At 52.5% G+C, this 21,388-nt stretch overlaps 1 protein-coding gene across 4 annotated transcripts; it reads left to right on the top strand.

Annotated features, from left to right (window-relative positions):
* The first annotated feature begins 97 nt into the window (after positions 1–97).
* wdr59 (WD repeat domain 59) lies at positions 98–17,904 on the top strand. Of its 4 annotated transcripts, none has more exons than XM_052064212.1 (25): positions 98–233; positions 12,116–12,165; positions 12,821–12,956; positions 13,065–13,150; positions 13,263–13,343; positions 13,443–13,480; positions 13,576–13,664; positions 13,735–13,851; positions 13,941–14,018; positions 14,089–14,251; positions 14,524–14,603; positions 14,703–14,832; positions 15,210–15,334; positions 15,402–15,566; positions 15,634–15,729; positions 15,813–15,911; positions 15,987–16,108; positions 16,181–16,334; positions 16,412–16,539; positions 16,611–16,692; positions 16,757–16,869; positions 16,935–17,052; positions 17,126–17,277; positions 17,345–17,487; positions 17,561–17,904. In XM_052064212.1, exons 1-25 carry the CDS (start codon positions 180–182, stop codon positions 17,794–17,796), a joined length of 2,835 nt encoding a protein of 944 aa, XP_051920172.1. In that variant the 5' UTR covers positions 98–179; the 3' UTR covers positions 17,797–17,904. The 4 variants fall into 4 exon arrangements, with proteins under 4 accessions (XP_051920172.1, XP_051920173.1, XP_051920170.1 ...); XM_052064213.1 differs by having other exon boundaries at positions 14,089–14,245; XM_052064210.1 differs by having other exon boundaries at positions 12,821–13,150.
* The last annotated feature ends 3,484 nt before the right edge of the window (positions 17,905–21,388 follow it).

Raw genomic sequence — 21,388 nt, forward strand, 5'->3', positions numbered from 1 at the left:
TATCTGCGTTCTTTGAAATTTGAGATGATAGTCAGTTGAAAAGCAGCACGAGACAGTTTTCTTGTTTTCCGTTTTCTTTCCGTCTCGAACAATTCCATTTCACCAGCTCGAGAGCGTGTGACGTCGGTGGACGAGTTTGTCACGTGACGGTTTGTTGACATCTGAGTCGCTCCGACAAGATGGCGGCCCGCTGGAGCAGCGAGAATGTGGTGCTGGAGTTTCGAGACGCGCAGGTGCGTTCGGTCGCTTCTTTTCCAGCTTGAACCAACTCGGAGTTTATGCTTGCGCGAACGGCAATCGATGTGAGTTCGTTTGTCACCGGTGGCGCACAATCCGATTCCAGATGGCGAGTATTGCCGCGCGCCTGGCCACCGCTCTCCATTCTTCCGGTCGAAATTTGGATGCTCGCAAACGTGTATTGTATTTCGCTCCGAGTGGCGTGTTCGCTATCGCGGCGGAGGGCGTCCGACCAACGAGCGAAGATCAATTCCCCGTCCCTTCGAACGTAACGTGTAAAATTGGCAAGGCTTTTCCGCCTTCTTTTTCATTCGTTTGCATCACCGTTCGATTTTTGTTGCGCTATCGCACCGAAAAGAAACGCCAGTTGGAAATGTAGCTTTCAGCAACGATGGCACGAAATCGATTCTGTTGATGATGAAGTGTAATTTGGAATTCCCTCTCTATTCCTGTAGGTGGCCTTAGAATGTCCACCTGGCGTCAGTGACACGATTCTATTCTATATTTGCGGGTCAGGGAGAATTCAGCTTCTGCTTGTACTTAAACCAAAGAATGTAGTGTGAAGTCTGGACCCTATTTCACTTGGTTGATTAGCAGCCCCCGAGGGGTTTCCTGGCCCCACCAAGTCTGGGGCCCCCTCCACGGGACATGTTTTTGCAGTTGGTCCTCATAACCTTTGGTCTCCTCCGGCCACACCGGGTCAGATGACATGTTACTTGCTTTGTTTCTGGATTTGCATGAGAGGCGTACCTCCCTGCCTCTCATTATCATATTGTCTCTATATAATCTCATGAATGTGTTTCTTCGGGGCGGCCTGAGAATATCTGAGACTCACAGGAGCCCGAATCGATTCCACTCTGACATCGGTAGAATAAAATCTTTTCCCAATCAGCCGTGGTCCCTGAAGTGCTCATTCGTCGGGAAACAGCCACCGATCACCGAGTGTTTTTTGAAGACCAGCGAAGCAGCAAACACCATATACCACATTTTTGGCGTCACGAACAGGATTCGTGTTCTCCAGGGGACCGTCCCGTCCGCTCTCTCCGCGAGCATCCAGCGGCCAGCCGACGACCTGTTGTGAGGTGAGTTGCTTGCACTCAAAGTCGCCGCAGCATGCTCGCTCTTGGAAAGGGGGGGAGGGAGCGTTGTCCCCCGCACGGAGGACAGTTAAACGGATCTGATGGGGCCACGGCGGGCTCCAGGGAAAGTTGTCTCTCCTAGTCAAAAGCCGTCATAATGCGACTATTGAAGGGGGAGTGGCCCCAAATAGAGACAGCGAAAGAAAAGTAAAAATAAAAACAGGAAAAATAAATAAAAAAAACAATAAATAAAAACAGGAAAAATAAATAAAAAACAATAAATAAAAAGGGGACAGTAACAAAACGTTTTGGGAATTGTATGCGTGACATGTCTGGTGTGAATGATAAACGAGAAGAAAATAGTAGGAAGTCCCATAAAACGTGGACGTGGAAATTAGTCGTTTCAGTGGTCCCGCGGAGGATCGAAATTTTAGCTGTGTGATTGTGGCGGAAACACGGGTACGATTGAACTATGCTGCGACAAGAGATGGGTGAACCCAAACGGAGATGTCCGGTGGGAGCCTAGTCTCTGCCAAAGTCCAGCGCAAAAGGGAGGTTGCGTCGACCGCGTTTGGCTAATAGGAACGAGCGCAACCTTGGCATCCGTACCGTGTAGTGTGAGAGACGGCCAGCCACGGAATGTGGGCCGAAGAAATAGACGGCCAGCCACGGAATGTGGGCCGAAGAAATAGACGGCCAGCCACGGAATGTGGGCCGAGGAAATAGACGGCCAGCCACAGACATGTGGGCCGAAGAGAATGATGCGCGCGAAGCCACGTCGTTTGGGCACTGATCGAATTAGAGGTGTATGTGAGTTATAAGGCTTGTCAATTTAAATGCTGGTGTAAGAGGCCCCCAGGTAAAACGAAGGACTGGCGGTTTTTGAATATTGATTGAGCTGATACGATCTGCTTGCGGTTCGATTCCTCTATGGGGACGTGTCATAACAGCATACACATCTGTCAAAGTTTGATAAATTTGAGCCTGTACAGACCGCGTTTGGGAAATAGGTGCTGGACGGCTTGTGTGTGTAGAGAAAATCCCTCTGTGTGAAAAAGGGAAAACGTGGCAATGAGGCCTCTGGAATGCAAGGATTGGTATACCTGGGGAAAAAAGTATTTTGTGTGCACACTTAAGTTAAATTCTGCAGAAAATAAAGGGGAAAATATAAAGCGCTATTAGAAACGAAACGAAACGAAAGTTAAGTAAGACGTGCGTATTTGTCAGTGCATATCTGCACTGTTAAACAACAAACTGCATAGCCGCAGTTGGCAAACAGCAAAACGTGGAATGGATTCGAATCCTGCTTTGTCTTCTTTGTTTGTGAGTGTCTGTCTTCTTTGTTTGTGAGTGTCTGTGCGTGCAGAGACGTGTGGGATCCCTGCGTGTGTGTGTGTGTGAGTGTACCCATGGGTGTGAGTAGGTGAGCGTGCGTGTGTGCGCGTGTGCGCGATCGTGAGTAAGTGTGTGTGCGCTTGAGCGCGAGTGAGTGAGCGTGCTTGTAGAAGAAACGAATGGAATGGATAGGATAGTGTGCTTCTCGGTGCTCTGGGGCGCGTGCCCGCCTGCGGTGCCCGCTCGGGGAGGGGAATCTGGCTTCGGGGGCGGGACAGGGACTGGCCAACCTGTACCTGCCCACCGTGTTTCAAGGCTAGGCACTCCCCGTGTGGGTGACGTGGGGGCGGGGCGTGGGGCCGGAGTTGTGCCCATTTTGGGGCCGACCTTGCTGGTAGCGAGAAGATGTGACAGGATGATGGGGGACGGCATGCTGAAGGAGCAAAAGAATGCATGACCAACTGTGGAGGTCCTGGGGTAACTGAAACCCAGGAGAATGAATGTGCCACAGCTGTCTAACAAGAAACAAGAAGCACGGGAATGCTACCTAACGACACTAATATAGATGTGCATGTATGCATCTCAAGAAAGAGTGTGGCCCCTCATAAATAATACGAGGGTCAGCTGGCGCCCCCGAGACCCTCTGGGAGCAATGAGAAATTGGAGTTGCAGAAAAGCCCGACTTGTTAATTTAAATTAAAGACAATAGTTTGAAATATAAAAAGAAAAAACTAAGCGTATTCAATTTGAGCTATAATAATATAATAATAATAATAATACATTTTATTTGTGGGGGTCTTCCTATGAACTCAAGGACACCTTACAACAAGCAGTCAAAATCACGAATACTATGTTAAGATCAACATCAAATAAAATAAGAAAAAATACAACAACAGAAAGAATAATGGCTTTATGGTACGAGTGAATAGGCTTGTCCAAACAGATGTGTTTTGAGGCGGAATTTAAAATGTGTTAATGAGTCTGTATTACGAAGGTCAGCGGGGAGCAGATCGACTGAAGGCTCTGTTTCCCATGGTGACGAGATGAGCAGGGGAGGCAGAGAGAAGGAGAGAGGAGTAGGAACGAAAAGAGCGGACAAGTGTAGGAATGTGGATGAGGTCAGGTAGGTATGGAGGGGCTAGGTTATGGATGGCTTTGAATGTGAGGAGTGAGAAAAGAGCGGAGCAGGTGGATGTTTCTAAGATGATAATATGATGTGGTTGATATGCGAAGGGAAAAGAGAGGGTCAAGTTGACAAGTAGAGGTTCTTCTATATATTGCATTTCATGGGTAGTTTGACCACTGCCTTCGACATTGGAAAAAGAAAAAATATATAACCAAAGTAACTCGACAAAGTTATGATAAACAAGGCAGTGAGGATGCCTCCTTCACCGCATGAGGGGACGAGCGCTGGAATTGTGGCCGCACTGCAAGCGCCGAGTGGTCACTTGTACATAGACAAGGCAGAAGAAATTGGAGCGGATGGTCAATCTGCAGGCAGAGAGACCTGAGCTCACCAGACGCATGAAAATGTGTCTCTATTCATCATAATCGCAGACACTGTTGTGAGGGTTAAAGAGATTGAGTGAATTTAAAAAAAAAAAAAAAAAAAAAAGAAATTATAAACGTCTTAACAGAGGGGCACTTTAATCATTGTGTAGACTCCACAGGCAGGTTTGTAAGCACAAACCTACAGGAAGGGGGATAACACATACTAGCCGTTCTACTGGCCCCCACCCGAATCCCTTGTGTGCCAAGCTTCCCCCTGATCTGCCCAGGGTGGTCCATAAACAATTGATAAAAGGAGAAAAATGTATGCAAATTAAACAGGATAATGAAAGCATGAGTGTTTGGGATGCGACCACTTTTGTAACTAAGGAGACTGAATTGACGAGGCAAATATTGCTGGATTTGCCCAAAATTGACTATGACATACAGTTGTGGGCAATAGACTGGCTTAAGAGTAAGTATTTACCCAATGAGATTATGGACCTATTAGAAGGAATAGCCTCTTGCAAATTGACTAGGTTGAATGATAGAAAATCAGACGCGCGAGTTCCATTTATCCAACAACATTGGGTCCGTCACAACAATTGGCGTTTGAATTGCTATCTGAGGTACACCCAATGACTTATTTGGTTAATTGTATGGATGCTTGGGTGACTGTCACAGGACAGGACCCCAATAGTCATCCATTGAATCAGGCTTTGTTCAGGCAAGCAGTGCTGGGGGGTTGTCCGTCTGATGTGCAGAAAATGATGACTAACTCTCCCACTCTCCCCACTTCAGATGACGTGAATTGGCGAACTCATTTCCTGTATTATGTGCAACAATCTCGAATGAGAGCCGAGGAAGAGACTGAGAAAACATCCAAGCTACAAAACGACTTTTTGAATTCACAAGTACAAGAGGCTAAGAGAGCCTCCAGTACTGCATGCGAAAAAGAGAAACTTGGGAGATCTAATCAAATGTCAATCAGTGTCTCTCAACAGGCTCCACCACGGCTGATCACACCCACACCGCAGCTCCAAGCCACACCTCAACATTACGGCCTGCCCACAAGGCAGGGCCGAGACGCATGGCTGGGGGGAGGTCTGAGACGGGAAGGTGGGCGTGGACGAGGAAGTCACGGGAGCCAAGCTGGCTGTTTCATTTGTGGTGATGTGAATCATTGGACAAGGAAATGCCCGCGCCGCCGGCACCCGCCTGTTCATCAATCAGGCTATGATCAACAAGCTCTGACTCCTCCTCCGCAAAACCAACAACAATGACAGGATACGGCACCCCCTCATGGACAATACCCATCTGCTCCATGGGTACCCGAATCCCCAACAATAGGGATCACTGCTGGCCTCACTGAAAGACTGTCATGAACTTGAACATGCTGGACCACACTTGCTCCCAATGCCTGCTGATACAAGGCTGACTGTTGCTAAAGTCAGCCGATGACCCACCACTGAACTCTGTCTTCCAACAGTATCGGCTTTGGTCTCCTTAGACTTCCTCCATATGACCTTACCATCCGCTGATCGGTCCTTCCCACTGCACAATGCTTTTGACAAACTAGAGATTGAAATTTATCGCATGGCCTGGTTGGGTGAAACACAAGGCAAGTTGTTTAATGTTCCCTCCTCCTCAATTATTGTAGGTCCTGAAGGGTGTGGCAGCCAGAGTGGACCTGTCAGAGGATCTCATCTCATTGACTGGTATCTAGGCCTGACATGGCCGCGCCGCTCATACTTTTTTGCCGTCTACTCAAATATCCAAAAATTCTCATTCGTACACCTTTTTTGTAATCAATTTAGCTAAGGTTTTTTCCATATACCACTTTCAGAATCGTATAGGGAATTTTCTCATTCTCTCACCTGGGAGTTAAATTTTACCACACTCGGTTGCCCCACGTATTCGATTTTGTCTTTTGGAATTTTTATTCAAGTGCTTAAACACCTAATCTACTCTTTCCGACATACGGATGGCGTTGTGCTTATTCGGTATAGTAATGCATCATCTAAGATTTGTTGTTTGGATGCCACGTGGTGGCTCCTTTGACGTTTGGCTTTTTGCGGTTTCAAACTATCGCACGGAAAAATTGCAATGCGCACTGCCTTTATATTTTTGGGGAGACTGAACACATCAGAAGGTACAGCGATGCCGGTTTCTTTTGTGCAGCCTGGTCTAGCTGATTTACTTAGATGTTTCTGAAAAAGAAGGTTCTGTTTCTGTAGTTCTTTTTCAGAAAAGAGAGGGGAACGTGAACAACAGGGAAGTAAAAGACTAATTTTGATGAATTTTGACATACGTCAGCATGCAATTGGACCCAATTGAAGAAAAACATTCAGCATGCATCAGATATGCGGCAGCATGAGGCAAATGTTTACGATAAAAGTTTTTAAAAAACTGCCACAGGAACATCGATTCAACATAGTGAAGAAAAAACAAAGAAACAAAAAACTTAGAGAGGCTCTGCTAAAACCAAAAGAAGTAGTTATTAAATGCAGGACATATATTAGAAGGATTTTTCCCACATAAAAGCAGGAAATGACACAGCAGACTAGATGACTAAAGAGACTGCAGAAGACGACTTGATCTTTAGTGATGGAAGTGGAATCAAAAAGGGGAAATTGTATGTTTTCCAAACTAACAACCTTATTTCAGACCAAGAGAGGGTATCCCGGAGGAGAAGAACTAACCGGGTGGCCAGGGATGAGACTGGTTTGTATCGGCATGAAATTGATGGACGTCCAGTCATGTCGGCAACTAAATTGAAGACTCCAATTCGGGAGGCATGTGTTTTTTCATCTGCAATTCAAGGTAAGCTCGAACCAATGTATCAGAGGCTTATATCAAAAACTCAGATGGTGATGGCCTGAGTTTGTAACGATCAAAGCCGAAGTGGTGCCACAACCGGCCTCGGCCCAACTTGCTGAACTGGTGGGGTTAACAGAAGCATGCCTGCTCGCAGAAGGGAAAAGAGTGACAGTCTACACAGATTCGGCATATGCGCATAGCGTGTGCCACCTGTTCGGTGCTGTGTGGAGGAATCGGGGGTTCAAGAAGACTGACGGTTCCCCCATCCAGCATCATGCGCAGATAATGAAGCTGCTGGTGGCCATGATGAAACCTAGAGAAATAGCCATTGCAAAATGTGCTGCCCACAAGTCCGATGCATCCAGAGTCACGCAGGGAAATAGAGTGGCGGACGAAGCAGCCAGGGCTGTCACGAAAGGCAGCCAGAAAGGGAAAGTTTTGTTGGTTACGCATGAGGTCGATCTCGAAGACAGGGTCACACTCAGAGATGTAATCTTAATGCAGGCAGCCGTTAACCCGATGGATAAACACCTTTGGGAGCAAAGGGGGGCGAGTCAAGACCCTACTGGACTGTGGAGAAATCACGAAGGGCTGGTAGTGGCGCCGCCGGATTTGCTGGGACTATTAATCCAAGAGACACATGGGTTGGCCCATGTGTCAAGGGGGGAGGTAAAGAGAAAAATAACCGCAGAATACGGGTTTTGGGCGCCATATTTGCTCGAACAAATCGACCAGGTAATTGGAAAATGTGCAATCTGTTTGAAAAACAATGTGAGAAGAGGGGTAGCCACCCCCACGGGTTATATCCCGACTCCTAATGGCCCCATGAGAGAACTAGTGGTGGATTTTGTCGACATGATACAACCTGTCGAAGGGAAAAGATATATGTTGGTGGTCGTAGACCGGTTTTCAAGATGGCCGGAGGCCTGTCCAACTAAACGGAAAGATGCTCAGTCTGTAGCCAAGTTTCTGTGCCGCGAAGTTATCAGCAGATGGGGTCTGCCGGATAGGATTTCTTCAGATAACGGGAGAGAGTTTGTGGATAAAACGGTCAAAATCATAATGCAAAAATTGGGAATTAAACAGCGGCTCGGAGCAGTGTATCATCCACAAAGCCAAGGCATTTGTGAAAAAAAATGAACGGCGTCATAAAAAATCGAATTTCCAAAATTTGTCAACATACTGGCTTGAATTGGATAGCTGCCTTACCACTGGCACTGATGGTTTGCCGGTCGAGTGAACTGCGCGATTTGCATTTGACCCCACATGAATTGGTAACCGGTAGACGCATGCCTTCGCCGTGTTTGCGTACCAGTGGGAAAGGCCCAAGCCTGTCAATTTTGGAGGACGAAATGAAAGCCTATGTCAAACATTTAACCAAGATACATAGGAATATCTCCACCTATGTTGTTGACAGGCAGAAACAAGAAGAAACACAAGAGAGACTCGAAGCAAATACTAAAGACACGGTTCAGCCAGGAGACAAGGTGTATGTGAAAGTGTTCCGCCGCAAGTGGTACAACGAAAGACGGCAGGGGCCATTTGAAGTTGTCCGCTGTACCGGAACGGCGGTGCAAGTGAAAGGGTCGCCTACCTGGTACCATCTGACACACTGCGTCAAGGTGCCCAAGGATGGAGAACCCCAAAGGGGGAGTCGCGGCTGCGAGAACTCCGAACAACGGCCAGAACAAGAGCCGCCCAGGGGCCCAGATCGGGAGGAAGACGGGCAAGGTCGAACTGTGGTGGATAACGTGTCTGCTGTATCTGTTCCTGAGGACATCGGGGGCGGCACAGCCGACGATCGAGGAAGCCAACAGTTCGACAATGTCAATCTCGACAACGCGCCCTCCCCAGATATAGGTGGCTCTCCCCAACACAGCGACACCGAGCCAACTACCACCGGAGATGGTGTCCCCAAGGGACACGGTCACCCAACAGGACCCAGTGACGGACGCCCAGTCCGCCACAGAGTCCGGTCGCAGCGTTACATCGAGCAATGTTGAGGGAGTGTTGGGAAGTGCTGTCATACTGCCATGTAGTTGCGCAAGGGCAGGAAGGTCCCTGTGCAGACACACAGCCAAATGGGAAGACAACACCGGTAACACCCTTGCCCTGGCCCAGCGAACATATGGGGACAATGTACTGTTACTAAATACATATAGGCGATTTGAGGTGTTAGGAGATTGCGCTCTATTTCTGACAAAAATTGGCATGAGTGATTTCGGAAACTATACGTGTACCTGTTTCAAAATGGGAGTGGGAAAAGCAGAACGCATGGGCGACCAAACTACGGTAGACAGTGTTACTTTCGTGACATTGACGGAGAAAAAAGAAATTGATGACGAACAACCAGACAGCCCAGCCACTGAGTATGTTAAGACGGAGAAGGCAGACACAATCAAAATTGACAGTGTATCCATGACAACGAGTGGCGACAACATTGAAACGCAGCTGGCCGCGTCGGGGACGCGCAAGGCAACGGCGGAGGCGGTAAGGCCGACGCCTGACGTTCCAGGACCTGTCCACGAAGCGTTTGCGGACTCGGACTGGTCCCCAGCGGAGGTGCGAACCAATTTGCATGCTATGGCAAGACGGGAAGCTGTTTGGAAGGCTTATGGGTTCGATGCTTTGGCATTACCGGGGGTTGATGAATGAGCAGGAAGAAACATGTGGTATCAACTGATGGTGCATTCGATCAAGGCGTACCATTGGAGAATTAGCGTGGGAGAAAAATGGGGCCTTGGGATCTTTCCCTGGTATGGAGTGACATTTTTGGCCGATCACATTGATAATATTACGTATACCCTCCAGGGATTGGCGAATGAGACGATCAAGGGCTTCCGACAGTTATCACTTACCCAGAAGAGCCATAGGTTGACCCTGCTTAAACATGACATGGCTTTGGAGTATATCTTGGCGAGGCAAGGGGGGTTGTGCATAGCCCTAAACTTGACAGATGACGCCTGTTACACTTTGATCCCTGATAACACCGACAACATTACCAGTATCATCGACGCGCTTAAAGTCATTCGAGATTCTTTTGGGCCGTCTGAGGGAGCTGGTTGGTCAGCAACCAGCTGGATACAGGATAGACTGGGACCTATAGGGACGATAGTGGCGCAGGTGTTGGGGGCGCTCGGGATATCACTATGTGTGATGCTCTGTTTTTGCACCGTGATAATGACTGGCGCAAAGGCCATGATATTACGGTGGATAGGCGTGGTAATGCCAAGGGACCAGACCCAGATGCCGCTGCTCCCGATCGACCGTAAGACTGAGCCGACTTACTCTGGTGAAATGATAGTGACTGACAGGTACTCGGATTAAACATAATAAAATGATAAGGGGAGTGCATGTGAGAGGAGAATTGATATCAGAAAAATACAAAAAATAGAGCTATACACGAAAATGAAAACCCAAAGTTAGGGGATGAAGGAGTGGGAACATCGGCGTAGCGCCACTTCCTTGGGTTTTTATTTTCCTGTTTGTGTGATGTGTTGCATGATCCTACTGGAATGTGATCCACCATATGTCGTTGTCCGGCCCGCGACCAGTTTACCATCGTTATTGTGTCACAAGTTGCATGTGTTTTGCGTTGAGTGCCATTGTCATCACGCGATACTGGCAGGAGTTCTTATTCGTTCCAGAACCTCTGGATGCTGACCGGGGCCGTGCAAGGGACTCTATGGACAGTGACCTGGACATAGGGACTTTGTATGGACAGCAGGCCCTGGGCAGTGATACCCAGCATGTTCCATCGCTGAAGATTCGGGGAATGGACTCTGCCTCGGCACGCACTTACACATGAAGAAGGGGGGCGACATTTCGGGGGCTTGTTTTGATAGCTTGTTTTGATATCTCATTACTATATACCTCATTGTTTATTCCAATATTTTTACCTCATTTTGTTACCTGCTGGCCGACTGATCATGTAACGGTACAATTTCACTGTTTGGTGAGCTCATACTGTTTTGTGGATTGTAATGTGCCAGGGCTCCTTACACCTGGTTGACACCAGGTGAAGGGAACCACTGGGGATGGTAGAAAGGGCCTTCCTCTTTTTCCTTGTCATTAGACTGGCGAGGTTTTTTCTTGAGGAGGGGCCGGCAGCTTTTTGGGGCTTCTAACGGGCCACACCAAATTCATTACTTCGCAATTTGTCACCGTTGTAAGGGTATTACCTAAGGGGGGTGGTATCGTCGTTTGAATTATGCGGACTTCAATTTTCTTTGCTTGTGGTACCTGAGAGGCCTCAGATTGTTGTCAGGGAGCAATTGGCTAACTAAATAGTTTGAGTTTCCTAGTTAAAATAACCTTAAGTAGCATGCCTTGAGCGTGATTTAGGCTGAAGATTTTAGGCCAAATTGTAGTCGTGAGCATATATAAAATTTGATTGGGGAAAGATGTTTGGACCTTTACCGATGGTATCTTTTGTTAGACCGTTTCCGGGACTACTACTTTGTCCCGGAAGGGGGGAATGAAGTGTAATTTGGAATTCCCTCTCTATTCCTGTAGGTGGCCTTAGAATGTCCACCTGGCGTCAGTGACACGATTCTATTCTATATTTGCGGGTCAGGGAGAATTCAGCTTCTGCTTGTACTTAAACCAAAGAATGTAGTGTGAAGTCTGGACCCTATTTCACTTGGTTGATTAGCAGCCCCCGAGGGGTTTCCTGGCCCCACCAAGTCTGGGGCCCCCTCCACGGGACATGTTTTTGCAGTTGGTCCTCATAACCTTTGGTCTCCTCCGGCCACACCGGGTCAGATGACATGTTACTTGCTTTGTTTCTGGATTTGCATGAGAGGCGTACCTCCCTGCCTCTCATTATCATATTGTCTCTATATAATCTCATGAATGTGTTTCTTCGGGGCGGCCTGAGAATATCTGAGACTCACAGGAGCCCGAATCGATTCCACTCTGACATCGGTAGAATAAAATCTTTTCCCAATCAGCCGTGGTCCCTGAAGTGCTCATTCGTCGGGAAACAGCCACCGATCACCGAGTGTTTTTTGAAGACCAGCGAAGCAGCAAACACCATATACCACAATGAAATCGGCAAAGGGTCTCCGCCGGCTTCGGTAGCAACGCCGGGGCGTGAACGGCGCTTCCCGGCGAGCGCCTCTCAACGCGTTGTCATGTTGTGTCGGTGTTGGCAGGCGACCACCATGTCCGTGGACTGCCTGGGCTCGCACGCCGTCCTTTCTGGGTAAGTCGCCGGGCGAACATCACGCGGGTACAATCAGAATCAGAATCATTCTGATTCCGAGAATCAATCCCTCCCTAAAGTCCGACATCGGGGATTGGCAACCGGACGGTTTTAATTTATTTATTTGGAGGGGGGGGGCATAGGGCAGTCTACTTGTACAAAATGCACTTTTCAAGGACAAAGAAGGTCTTCATATCTGGTTTTCCATTGAACCAATGTATGGAAGAGCGTCTTCATATATCTGAAATGTCATCAAAGAGGCACTCCTCACCCCCCCCCCCCAAAGCTCCCCACATGCAAAGCGCTCTGAAGAGTCAAGAAGTCAGCCATCGCTGGCTCGGGTTCGACCGATGCCGATGGGCTATCAATTAGCTAGCCGCTATCTCGTGTCAACAACGTTGTCATTCGTTGGCTCCCGCCCCCAATGGCGCCCCGCCGCGCACGTGTCCGAGGTGAAGATGGCCGCCCCGGGCGAGAAAAGACCTCGACCTCGTCTAATCGATGGGACGCCGGGTAGCATTATTAATGGCAAGAGTCGTGTTGACGAGCGTCACGGCGGGGTGGGCCGGGGGGCGGTAAGCTTTGGGGCTCCGCCGTATTTGGCCCTATGGTGGTGCGACGTGGCCCCTAGCAAAAAGCGGCCTTCTCCCGCCAGCCGGCGTTTCCTGTACGTGGCCAACCTGGAGGCGCCGTCGGAGCTGGCCCGGAAGATGTCCCGCCAGAGCAAGTGGGACGTGGGCACCGTCCAGTGGAACCCTCACCGCTCTCAGGCGCACATCTTTGCCGCCTCGGTGCGTTGGCGCCGAACGCCCAACGCCGCCCCGAGCCCGACGTGGCTTTCAACCCCCCCCCCCCCCCACCCCCCCCCCCCCGTGTGTGTGTGTGTATGCCGTTTCCAGAGCAACCAGCGCGTTGATTTGTACTCGTGGAAGGACGGCGGAGGAAGCGTCCACACGTCGCTGCAAGGACACACGCGAGTCATCAGGTGCGTGCCCTCCCTCGCGACCCGTCACGTCAACCGCGCGGCACGGGGAACTCGCAAGGGATCACGTGACGGAAGGACTATTTTTTCTGCCCCGTCACGCGACCGGACGCAGCGACCTTGACTGGTCGAGCTTTGAAGCCGAGTTCCTGGTCAGCAGCTCGGTGGACACGTACATGTACATCTGGGACATCAGGTGAGAATGGTGCGCCCGGGCTCCTTTTCACGCGAGCCGGCGCCCGGGCTCCTTTTCACGCGAGCCGGCGTCAACCTTTGTTTTCCGTCTGCCCCGCAGAGACGCGCGCAAACCCGCCGTGGCGCTGTCCGCCGTCGGTGAGTTCAAACAAACGGCGAGGGCGAGCCGGCCCCCAACGGAAGCGCTAGGCGGCAAAGGACTTTTGTCACTCGGACGGGTTTGTCGCCACCAGCCGGCGCGTCGCAGGTCAAGTGGAACCGCAGGAACGGCAACGTGCTGGCGTCCAGTCACGACGGCGACGTGCGCATCTGGGACAGACGGGTGAGAACGGCCGCCCGAGCCGGCGCGCCACCAAAGCGCCCGACTCAAGCGGCCGCCGGCGCCTTTGCAGAAACCCAACGCGGCCTGCGAATACGTGGCGGCGCACCTGTCCAAGATCCACGGGCTGGACTGGCACCCGGAGCACGAGTTCCTCCTGGCCACCAGCAGCCAGGACAACTCCGTCAGGGTGGGACGCCGGTGCCGCCGAATCCCCCCCCCCCCCCCCCCCCCCCCTGGCCACCCTAACCTCATTGGCAATCTGCTCTGTGCGTGCAGTTTTGGGACTACCGGCAGCCCAGGAAGTACCTGAACATCCTGTCCTGTCAGGTTCCCGTGTGGAAGGCCCGATACACGGTCAGGACGGCGCGCGTGGGCAAAGGCTCCCGTGGGGGCGCGCCTGACGCCTTCTGTGCGCTTCCTTCAGCCCTTCTCCAACGGGCTGGTGACGGTGATGGTTCCGCAGCTGCGGCGCGACAACAGTCTCCTCCTGTGGTCCACGCTGGACCTGAACAGCCCGGTGCACGCCTTCGTGGGACACGACGACGTGGTGCTGGAGTTCCAGTGGAGGCCGCGCAAGGAAGGTCAGGGTGGCGCCGGCGCCGCCGCGGGAGGCCCGCCTCTCCGCCGCTTCCTGGGCCCACAAATCAAAACGGTGCCGCTCACAGACGAGAGCGGTGGCAGGCGGGGGGCCCGAATGAAGCCCGACTCCCTTGCACATTCGCTCGGCGCTCGGTTGAAAGTTAAGGGCCGGCCACGACAGGCGGGGCGGAGTGAGCGGCGAAGGCTGCGGTGCCGGGAAGCGGGGCGGCCGCCCGCCGCTTGCGGAAAGGGTTGACGCGCCTCCTCGTTTGTGCGTCAGGTTGCAAAGACTTCCAGCTGGTGACCTGGTCCAGAGATCAGACGCTGAGGATCTGGAGGCTGGACCCGCAGCTCCAGAAGGTCAAGCTCCACCCGCTTAGCCGGCGCCCGTCCCAACGTCTCATCGTCCTCGACCTTGTCCTTGTCCTTGTCCTTGTCCTTGCCGCGTCCGTGCCGCAGCTGTGCGTCAGCGACCCGGCCGACCAGCCGACGGACGGCGCGTCCGCCATCGCAGAGACGGACAAGTCGCCCGCCGCCGCCGATTCGGAGGGACGACGCGCCAGAGTCGCCGTCGGGCCTCATCCGCACGGTGGCGCACCCGCTCCTTCCGTCACGCCGACGTCCGGGGACGGGGAGGGAAAAGCGCCGTGCCGCTCGTCATCCTCGTTGGGCTGGGGTGGGGGGGGCTGAACGAGCCGGAGGCGGACCGAGTCGGGCGTGACCGCCACCGCGATGACGTCGGGGGCACAAGATGACGGACCTCAAATTTGAGATGGGGTCCGATCCAAAGGGGCGGGGGCGAATCAAAGCTACCTGAAAAAAAAAAAAACCCGCCGAGTCGGAGCAAACAAAGCAGCTGCTATTCGCTCCTCGGCGCCAAGCGTCCGCCCGATCGCCCGCCAAAGCCTCCGGCCGCGGCGTCTGCCCGTCTCGCCCTCGGTCACCCCCGTGCTCCGTCCCCTTCAGATCGCGACGGCATCTCCCGCGCGGGCGGCGGGCAGGACTCGGCGGCGGCGTCTTCCGGACTGGCTCAGACGCTCCAGCAGGAATTCTCTCTGGTCAACCTGCAGATCCGCAACGTCAACGTGGAGGTGAGGCGCCGGCTGGCGGGCGGCGCCCGGCGGCCGACCTGACGCGAGCTTTCCCGATTTTGCGCAGATGGACGCTCTCAACTGCAGCTGCGTGGTGTCGGCTCACTTCGGGACTCATCGGGTCCGCCTGCTCATGAAGTTCCCGGGACAGTACCCCAACAACAGCGCCCCCACCTTCCAGTTCATCTCCCCGACCAGCATCTCCGCCGCCATGAAGACCAAGATCCACAAAGTACCGTACGCGGCGTTGCCCCCCCCCCCCCCTCGCGCCGTCCTCACGTGCCGCTCTTGCCTTTCAGATCCTGACCGACGTGTCCCTCCAGAAGGTGAAGAGGAACCAGAACTGCCTGGAACCTTGCGTCCGGAAGCTGGTGTCCTGTCTGGAGTCAGACGCGGTGAGAAGAGGCCAATTAGCTTAGCTAGCCGCCCCCTTCCGGGCCCCCGCCGCCAAAACGTGAAACGCGTATGGTCCTCGCAGGAAGACGGCCCGTCCTCGGGACCTTTTGTGCTGTCCAATCCCGTGGCTCCGACGCTGCAGGCCTTCCCGCGGGTGGTCAACACCTACGGCTCCTACCAGGTAACCCGCGCGGCAGATCTGGGCCGGGCGGGCGCTCGGCTTTTCCGAGTGGCTGAAGCGCGCCTCTCCCGCCAGGACGCCAACATTCCCTTCCCGCGCACGTCGGGGGCCCGCTTCTGCGGCACCGGCTGCCTGGTTTACTTCACCCGGCCCGTCAGCATGCACCGCGTGGCCCCGCCCACCGAGCCCACGCCCAGGTAGCGCCGCGCCTCGGCGCCCGCGCCGGCGCGCCCGCCAATGTTTTCACGTCTGTGCCGCGCGCGCCTCAGGTCGCTGTCGGCTCTGTCGGCCTACCACAGCGGCGTGCTGACGCCCATGAAGATTCGCTCCGAGTCTCAGAACGCGCTGCGACTTTACAGCGGCAGCCCCACCCGGGCCGACAAAGACACCGTGTCCATCTCCTCCTTCTACTACAAGGAACGGGTGAGGCGCGCGCACAAATCCGCCGCAAAAAGCTAGCCAGACCTTTGCTAGGAGCGCGACGTGCTCGCGTCCTCCAGAAATCGCGGCGCTTCAAGAGCAAGAGGGACGTCGGCGACGGGCGCTCCGTCAAGTTGGCGGGGAAGGTCATCGTCCAGGAAATCTCCTGCCTGCTTCCCGTCCACAAAGTTCTGGGAGAGAATTACATGTGAGTGGGCGGAGCCCGAGCGCAAGTCGGTCCCGCCGCACGCCACCTCACCTCGTGGCTCCTTCTCTCAGCCTGAACGCGCGCGACACCAAGGACACGTGTCAGAAGAACGCCGCCGCCGCGCTGGCCGCCGGCCGCCGAGACGTGGCCAAGGTAGACGTTTGCGCCTGCGCTCGCGCGCCGACGTCCGCCTTCATATTTGCGCGCGCGCCTTCAGGTCTGGGCCCTGGCCTCGGCGGCCAGCGGGCGGGGCCTGAGTCCCGACCCGGACCCGGACGGCGAGGCGCCGTGGGCCACTCATCCGTTTGGACGCAACCTGCTGGAGACGCTGTGAGTCGCCGGCGCCGCTCGCCGTTCGCGCCGCTCGCCGCTAACCCTCCGCGGTCTGCCCCAAGCGTGGAGCACTACAGTCGCATGAGCGACGTGCAGACGCTCGCCATGCTGTGCAGCGTCTTCACCGAGTCGGGCCCCGAGCGCCCGCACGCCGCGCCGCAGGCCCACCCGCCGCGCCACGTAAGTACGGACGCCGCCTCGCGGGCCGCTCGTGTCGGGACGCGGGAAGTGACGCGTGGCGGCCCGTGTCCAGCCCGGCCCGAGCGAGCCCGCGGCGACCTTTGCGTGCCGGGACGCCCTCCCGGAACAGGCCGGCGCCAACGGCGAGTCCCCCGAAGACGCCCGCCACGCCAACCGGGGACACGCCGACCTGCGGGAGCGCGAGCGGCACGACATGAACAAAAGGTGAACCGAAGCTCCTCCCCCTCCCTAAGTCCCTAAATAAAAATGTGGCGATGTCGCACTTGCGCAGACTTTTGGACCCGACCGGCACGCCGCGGTTCGACGACTTCAAGAAATGCTACGCGGAAATCCTGTACCGCTGGGACCTCCGAGACAAGCGGGCCGACGTGCTCAAGTTCGCTTCCCGCCCGGCCGAGCCGCAGCAAGGCGTGGGTACGCTGCGGCGCCGGCGTCCGACCCCCGCGGCCCCCCCCCGGCCGCGGCTCACCCGCGCTTGTGCTTTCAGAGTTGCGCGTGTTGTGCTGCCACTGCGGGAGTCCCAGCCACGGCACTCAGTGCGCGGCGTGCAGGCGTCTCAGCTTCCGCTGCGTGGTGTGTCACGTGTCGGTGCGAGGCTCCTCCCACTTTTGCCTCAGCTGCGGCCACGGCGGCCACACGGCTCACATGATGGACTGGTTCCGGCGGCAGGAGCAGTGCCCGGCCGGCTGCGGGTGCCGCTGTCTGCGGCGGAGCAACTTCTGAAGGCCTCGCCGGACGACGACGTCCGAGTCGCCGCGCTCTTCGGCCCGCGAACGGGAAAGGTCGGCAGGAAAGGTCGGCGCGCTTTTGCAATAAAAGCTTGATTGATTGATTGATCCTTTGTGTCATTCGCCTCATTGGCGGAAGCCGTAAATCTCCCTTTGGACTGACTGGGCCAATCATTGCCAATCATTTGTCATTTGCCGGTACCCCCCCCCTGCCCAACTTTGGAGGTCCCCCCCCACCCCCCACAACTGCCCACCAGCACGATACGCACATTCATCGAGTTTTATTTGTTGAGATTTCCTTTTTTTGTGGATCAAAAAACGAGAAACGTTTCTTAGTGATCCATTATTGCTTGAGCCCCCCCCACGCCCTGCCCTTTTTTTTTTTATGAACGTTTGCTTTTTCGACCGTCCGCAATCTGCTTCCCCACCGCAGTCTTGCTTTTCGCCAGCAGAGGGCACAATGACCGAAGCTGATCCCGACTCCAAGGTCCTATCCGGTTCCTTCAAGCTTCCGCGTTGCGGCTCAAACTTGACTTCTGGATTGTTTTCCGTCGAACGCTTCAATTTTCAAATTTCTTTGTCCTTTTCAAATGACAAGGACGGCAAGATTTACCCGTTGTTGAAACATCCTGAATGGAAGGAACGAACTCATCCGTTAGCGATAATTCCCATCATCGACGATGGCGTTCCTTTTAACGCCGGGGGTATTTGCACCGACGGGAATCTACCGTGAGGAAAAGGGTATTTTGGACCACAAAACTGTTCCGAGCCCTTCTGAGCATCAATGAACGTCAAAGACGAGCTGAACGAGGAGCAACAATGCGGCCTGGACGGTCGCAAACACGACGCTCGCGGCGAGCCCGAACCAGCGAAGCTAACATTTGCTAACCTTGTATATAGTAAGGCGTCTTTAGCGGAAAAAACACGACCATGTATAGTAAGGCATTTTTAGCGGAAAAAACGACCATGTATAGTAAGGCGTTTATAGCGGAAAAGAAACGACCATGTATAGTAAGGCGTTTTTAGCGGAAAAAACACGACCATGTATAGTAAGGCGTTCTTAGCCCAAAAAAACGACCATGTATAGTAAGGCGTTTTTTAGCGGGAAAAAACGACCATATATAGTAAGGCGTTTTTAGCGGAAAAAACACGACCATGTATAGTAAGGCGTTCTTAGCCCAAAAAAACGACCATGTATAGTAAGGTGTTTTTAGCGGGAAAAAAACGGCCATGTATAGTAAGGCGTTCTTAGCCCAAAAAAACGACCATGTATAATAAGGCGTTTTTAGCGGGAAAAAAACGACCATGTATAGTAAGGCGTTTTTAGCGGAAAAAAACGACCATGTATAGTAAGGCGTTTTTTAGCGGGAAAAAACGACCATATATAGTAAGGCGTTTTTAGCGGAAAAAACACGACCATGTATAGTAAGGCGTTCTTAGCCCAAAAAAACGACCATGGATAGTAAGGCGTTTTTAGCGGGAAAAAAACGGCCATGTATAGTAAGGCGTTCTTAGCCCAAAAAAACGACCATGTATAGTAAGGTGTTTTTAGCGGGAAAAAAACGGCCATGTATAGTAAGGCGTTCTTAGCCCAAAAAAACGACCATGTATAATAAGGCGTTTTTAGCGGGAAAAAAACGACCATGTATAGTAAGGCGTTTTTAGCGGAAAAAAACGACCATGTATAGTAAGGCGTTTTTTAGCGGGAAAAAACGACCATATATAGTAAGGCGTTTTTAGCGGAAAAAACACGACCATGTATAGTAAGGCGTTCTTAGCCCAAAAAAACGACCATGTATAGTAAGGTGTTTTTAGCGGGAAAAAAACGGCCATGTATAGTAAGGCGTTCTTAGCCCAAAAAAACGACCATGTATAATAAGGCGTTTTTAGCGGGAAAAAAACGACCATGTATAGTAAGGCGTTTTTAGCGGAAAAAAACGACCATGTATAGTAAGGCGTTTTTTAGCGGGAAAAAACGACCATATATAGTAAGGCGTTTTTAGCGGAAAAAACACGACCATGTATAGTAAGGCGTTCTTAGCCCAAAAAAACGACCATGGATAGTAAGGCGTTTTTAGCGGGAAAAAAACGGCCATGTATAGTAAGGCGTTCTTAGCCCAAAAAAACGACCATGTATAGTAAGGTGTTTTTAGCGGGAAAAAAACGGCCATGTATAGTAAGGCGTTCTTAGCCCAAAAAAACGACCATGTATAATAAGGCGTTTTTAGCGGGAAAAAAACGACCATGTATAGTAAGGCGTTTTTAGCGGAAAAAAACGACCATGTATAGTAAGGCGTTTTTTAGCGGGAAAAAACGACCATATATAGTAAGGCGTTTTTAGCGGAAAAAACACGACCATGTATAGTAAGGCGTTCTTAGCCCAAAAAAACGACCATGGATAGTAAGGCGTTTTTAGCGGGAAAAAAACGGCCATGTATAGTAAGGCGTTCTTAGCCCAAAAAAACGACCATGTATATATAGTAAGGCGTTTTTTAGCGGGAAAAAACGACCATATATAGTAAGGTGTTTTTAGCGGAAAAAACACGACCATGTATAGTAAGGCGTTCTTAGCCCAAAAAAACGACCATGTATAGTAAGGCGTTTTTAGCGGGAAAAAAACGGCCATGTATAGTAAGGCGTTCTTAGCCCAAAAAAACGACCATGTATAGTAAGGTGTTTTTAGATGAAAAATCCCTCCCGACACAAACGCTGAGCCACGACCGCCTGAAAGAAACGAATCAAGGGAGTCCGGCGAGAGGCCCGAAGGCGGGAGGGCGAGTTACGGGCTAGCCGCTAGCACACGTTGGCGTCGGCGAAGCTGATCGAGCTCGTTTCATTCCCGACTGGAACGATCAAAAATCCAACCTACTCACTCACTCGAGGGACGAAGATGACGAGGGACGAAAGATGCGGCTCCTTTGAAGACAAACCACTTTGGGGGAGCCCGCAGAGTCAGGTTGTTTCGGTCGAATTTCCCCTACCAGAGTGGCCGAAGACTGAAGACCAGACAACGTGGCGGCCATGTTGGTTGGGGCAAAACGGAGCGTCTTCGGAACTACGCGGCAAGCCGCCAAACGATACAGACGTCTTGGCGTGAACATTTGAGCAGCTGAAGCTCGATTTTAATTGGAAGGAAGTTACGATACACGCGCAGTTAGTGATCTGCCGCTCTAAAAAAATCAAATCAAATCAAATTTTTTTTGTTTTGCTGAGCGCCTCTTTGGAAAAACAATTTGCCGTCAAATCGTCGTCTGGAATGAATGAATGATGGGACGGGCGATGTGTGAATGGAACGAGAAAAATCAAAGCATCTCTCTCAATGGAAGGAATCGACAAATGCAGGCGGCCTCATTTTTCCGCCAACTTCGCTCGGTGCGGTTGCTCGCAAAGCTTTGGCAGCATTTGATCTGGATTGTTTTGGTTTGTGCGTCGGCACGGCAACGGATGGAGTTTAGCGTGTCTTGCGCGCTTCGAGTCGACGTGAGCCGATCCGGCTAATCCCGCTTAGTGAAACGGAACCCAGAATGTCAAGGAGGATTTGCGGGCGCGTCGGCGCTCCGCTTTGCCTTTGCCCGCCAGAGGGCGCC

Source organism: Hippocampus zosterae, chromosome 4 (genome assembly GCF_025434085.1).
Source record: "Hippocampus zosterae strain Florida chromosome 4, ASM2543408v3, whole genome shotgun sequence".
Classification (NCBI taxonomy): domain Eukaryota; kingdom Metazoa; phylum Chordata; class Actinopteri; order Syngnathiformes; family Syngnathidae; genus Hippocampus; species Hippocampus zosterae.

What these genes read in the sequence shown, in the direction of transcription:
- wdr59 (XM_052064210.1), top strand. Translation starts at nt 180, where the DNA reads ATGGCGGCCCGCTGGAGCAGCGAGAATGTGGTGCTGGAGTTTCGAGAC. An exon ending in CCCACCGAGCCCACGCCCAG is followed by an intron (nt 16,109 to 16,180) that starts GTAGCGCCGCGC and finishes CGCGCGCCTCAG; the next exon opens with GTCGCTGTCGGCTCTGTCGG. An exon ending in GTTCTGGGAGAGAATTACAT is followed by an intron (nt 16,540 to 16,610) that starts GTGAGTGGGCGG and finishes TCCTTCTCTCAG; the next exon opens with CCTGAACGCGCGCGACACCA.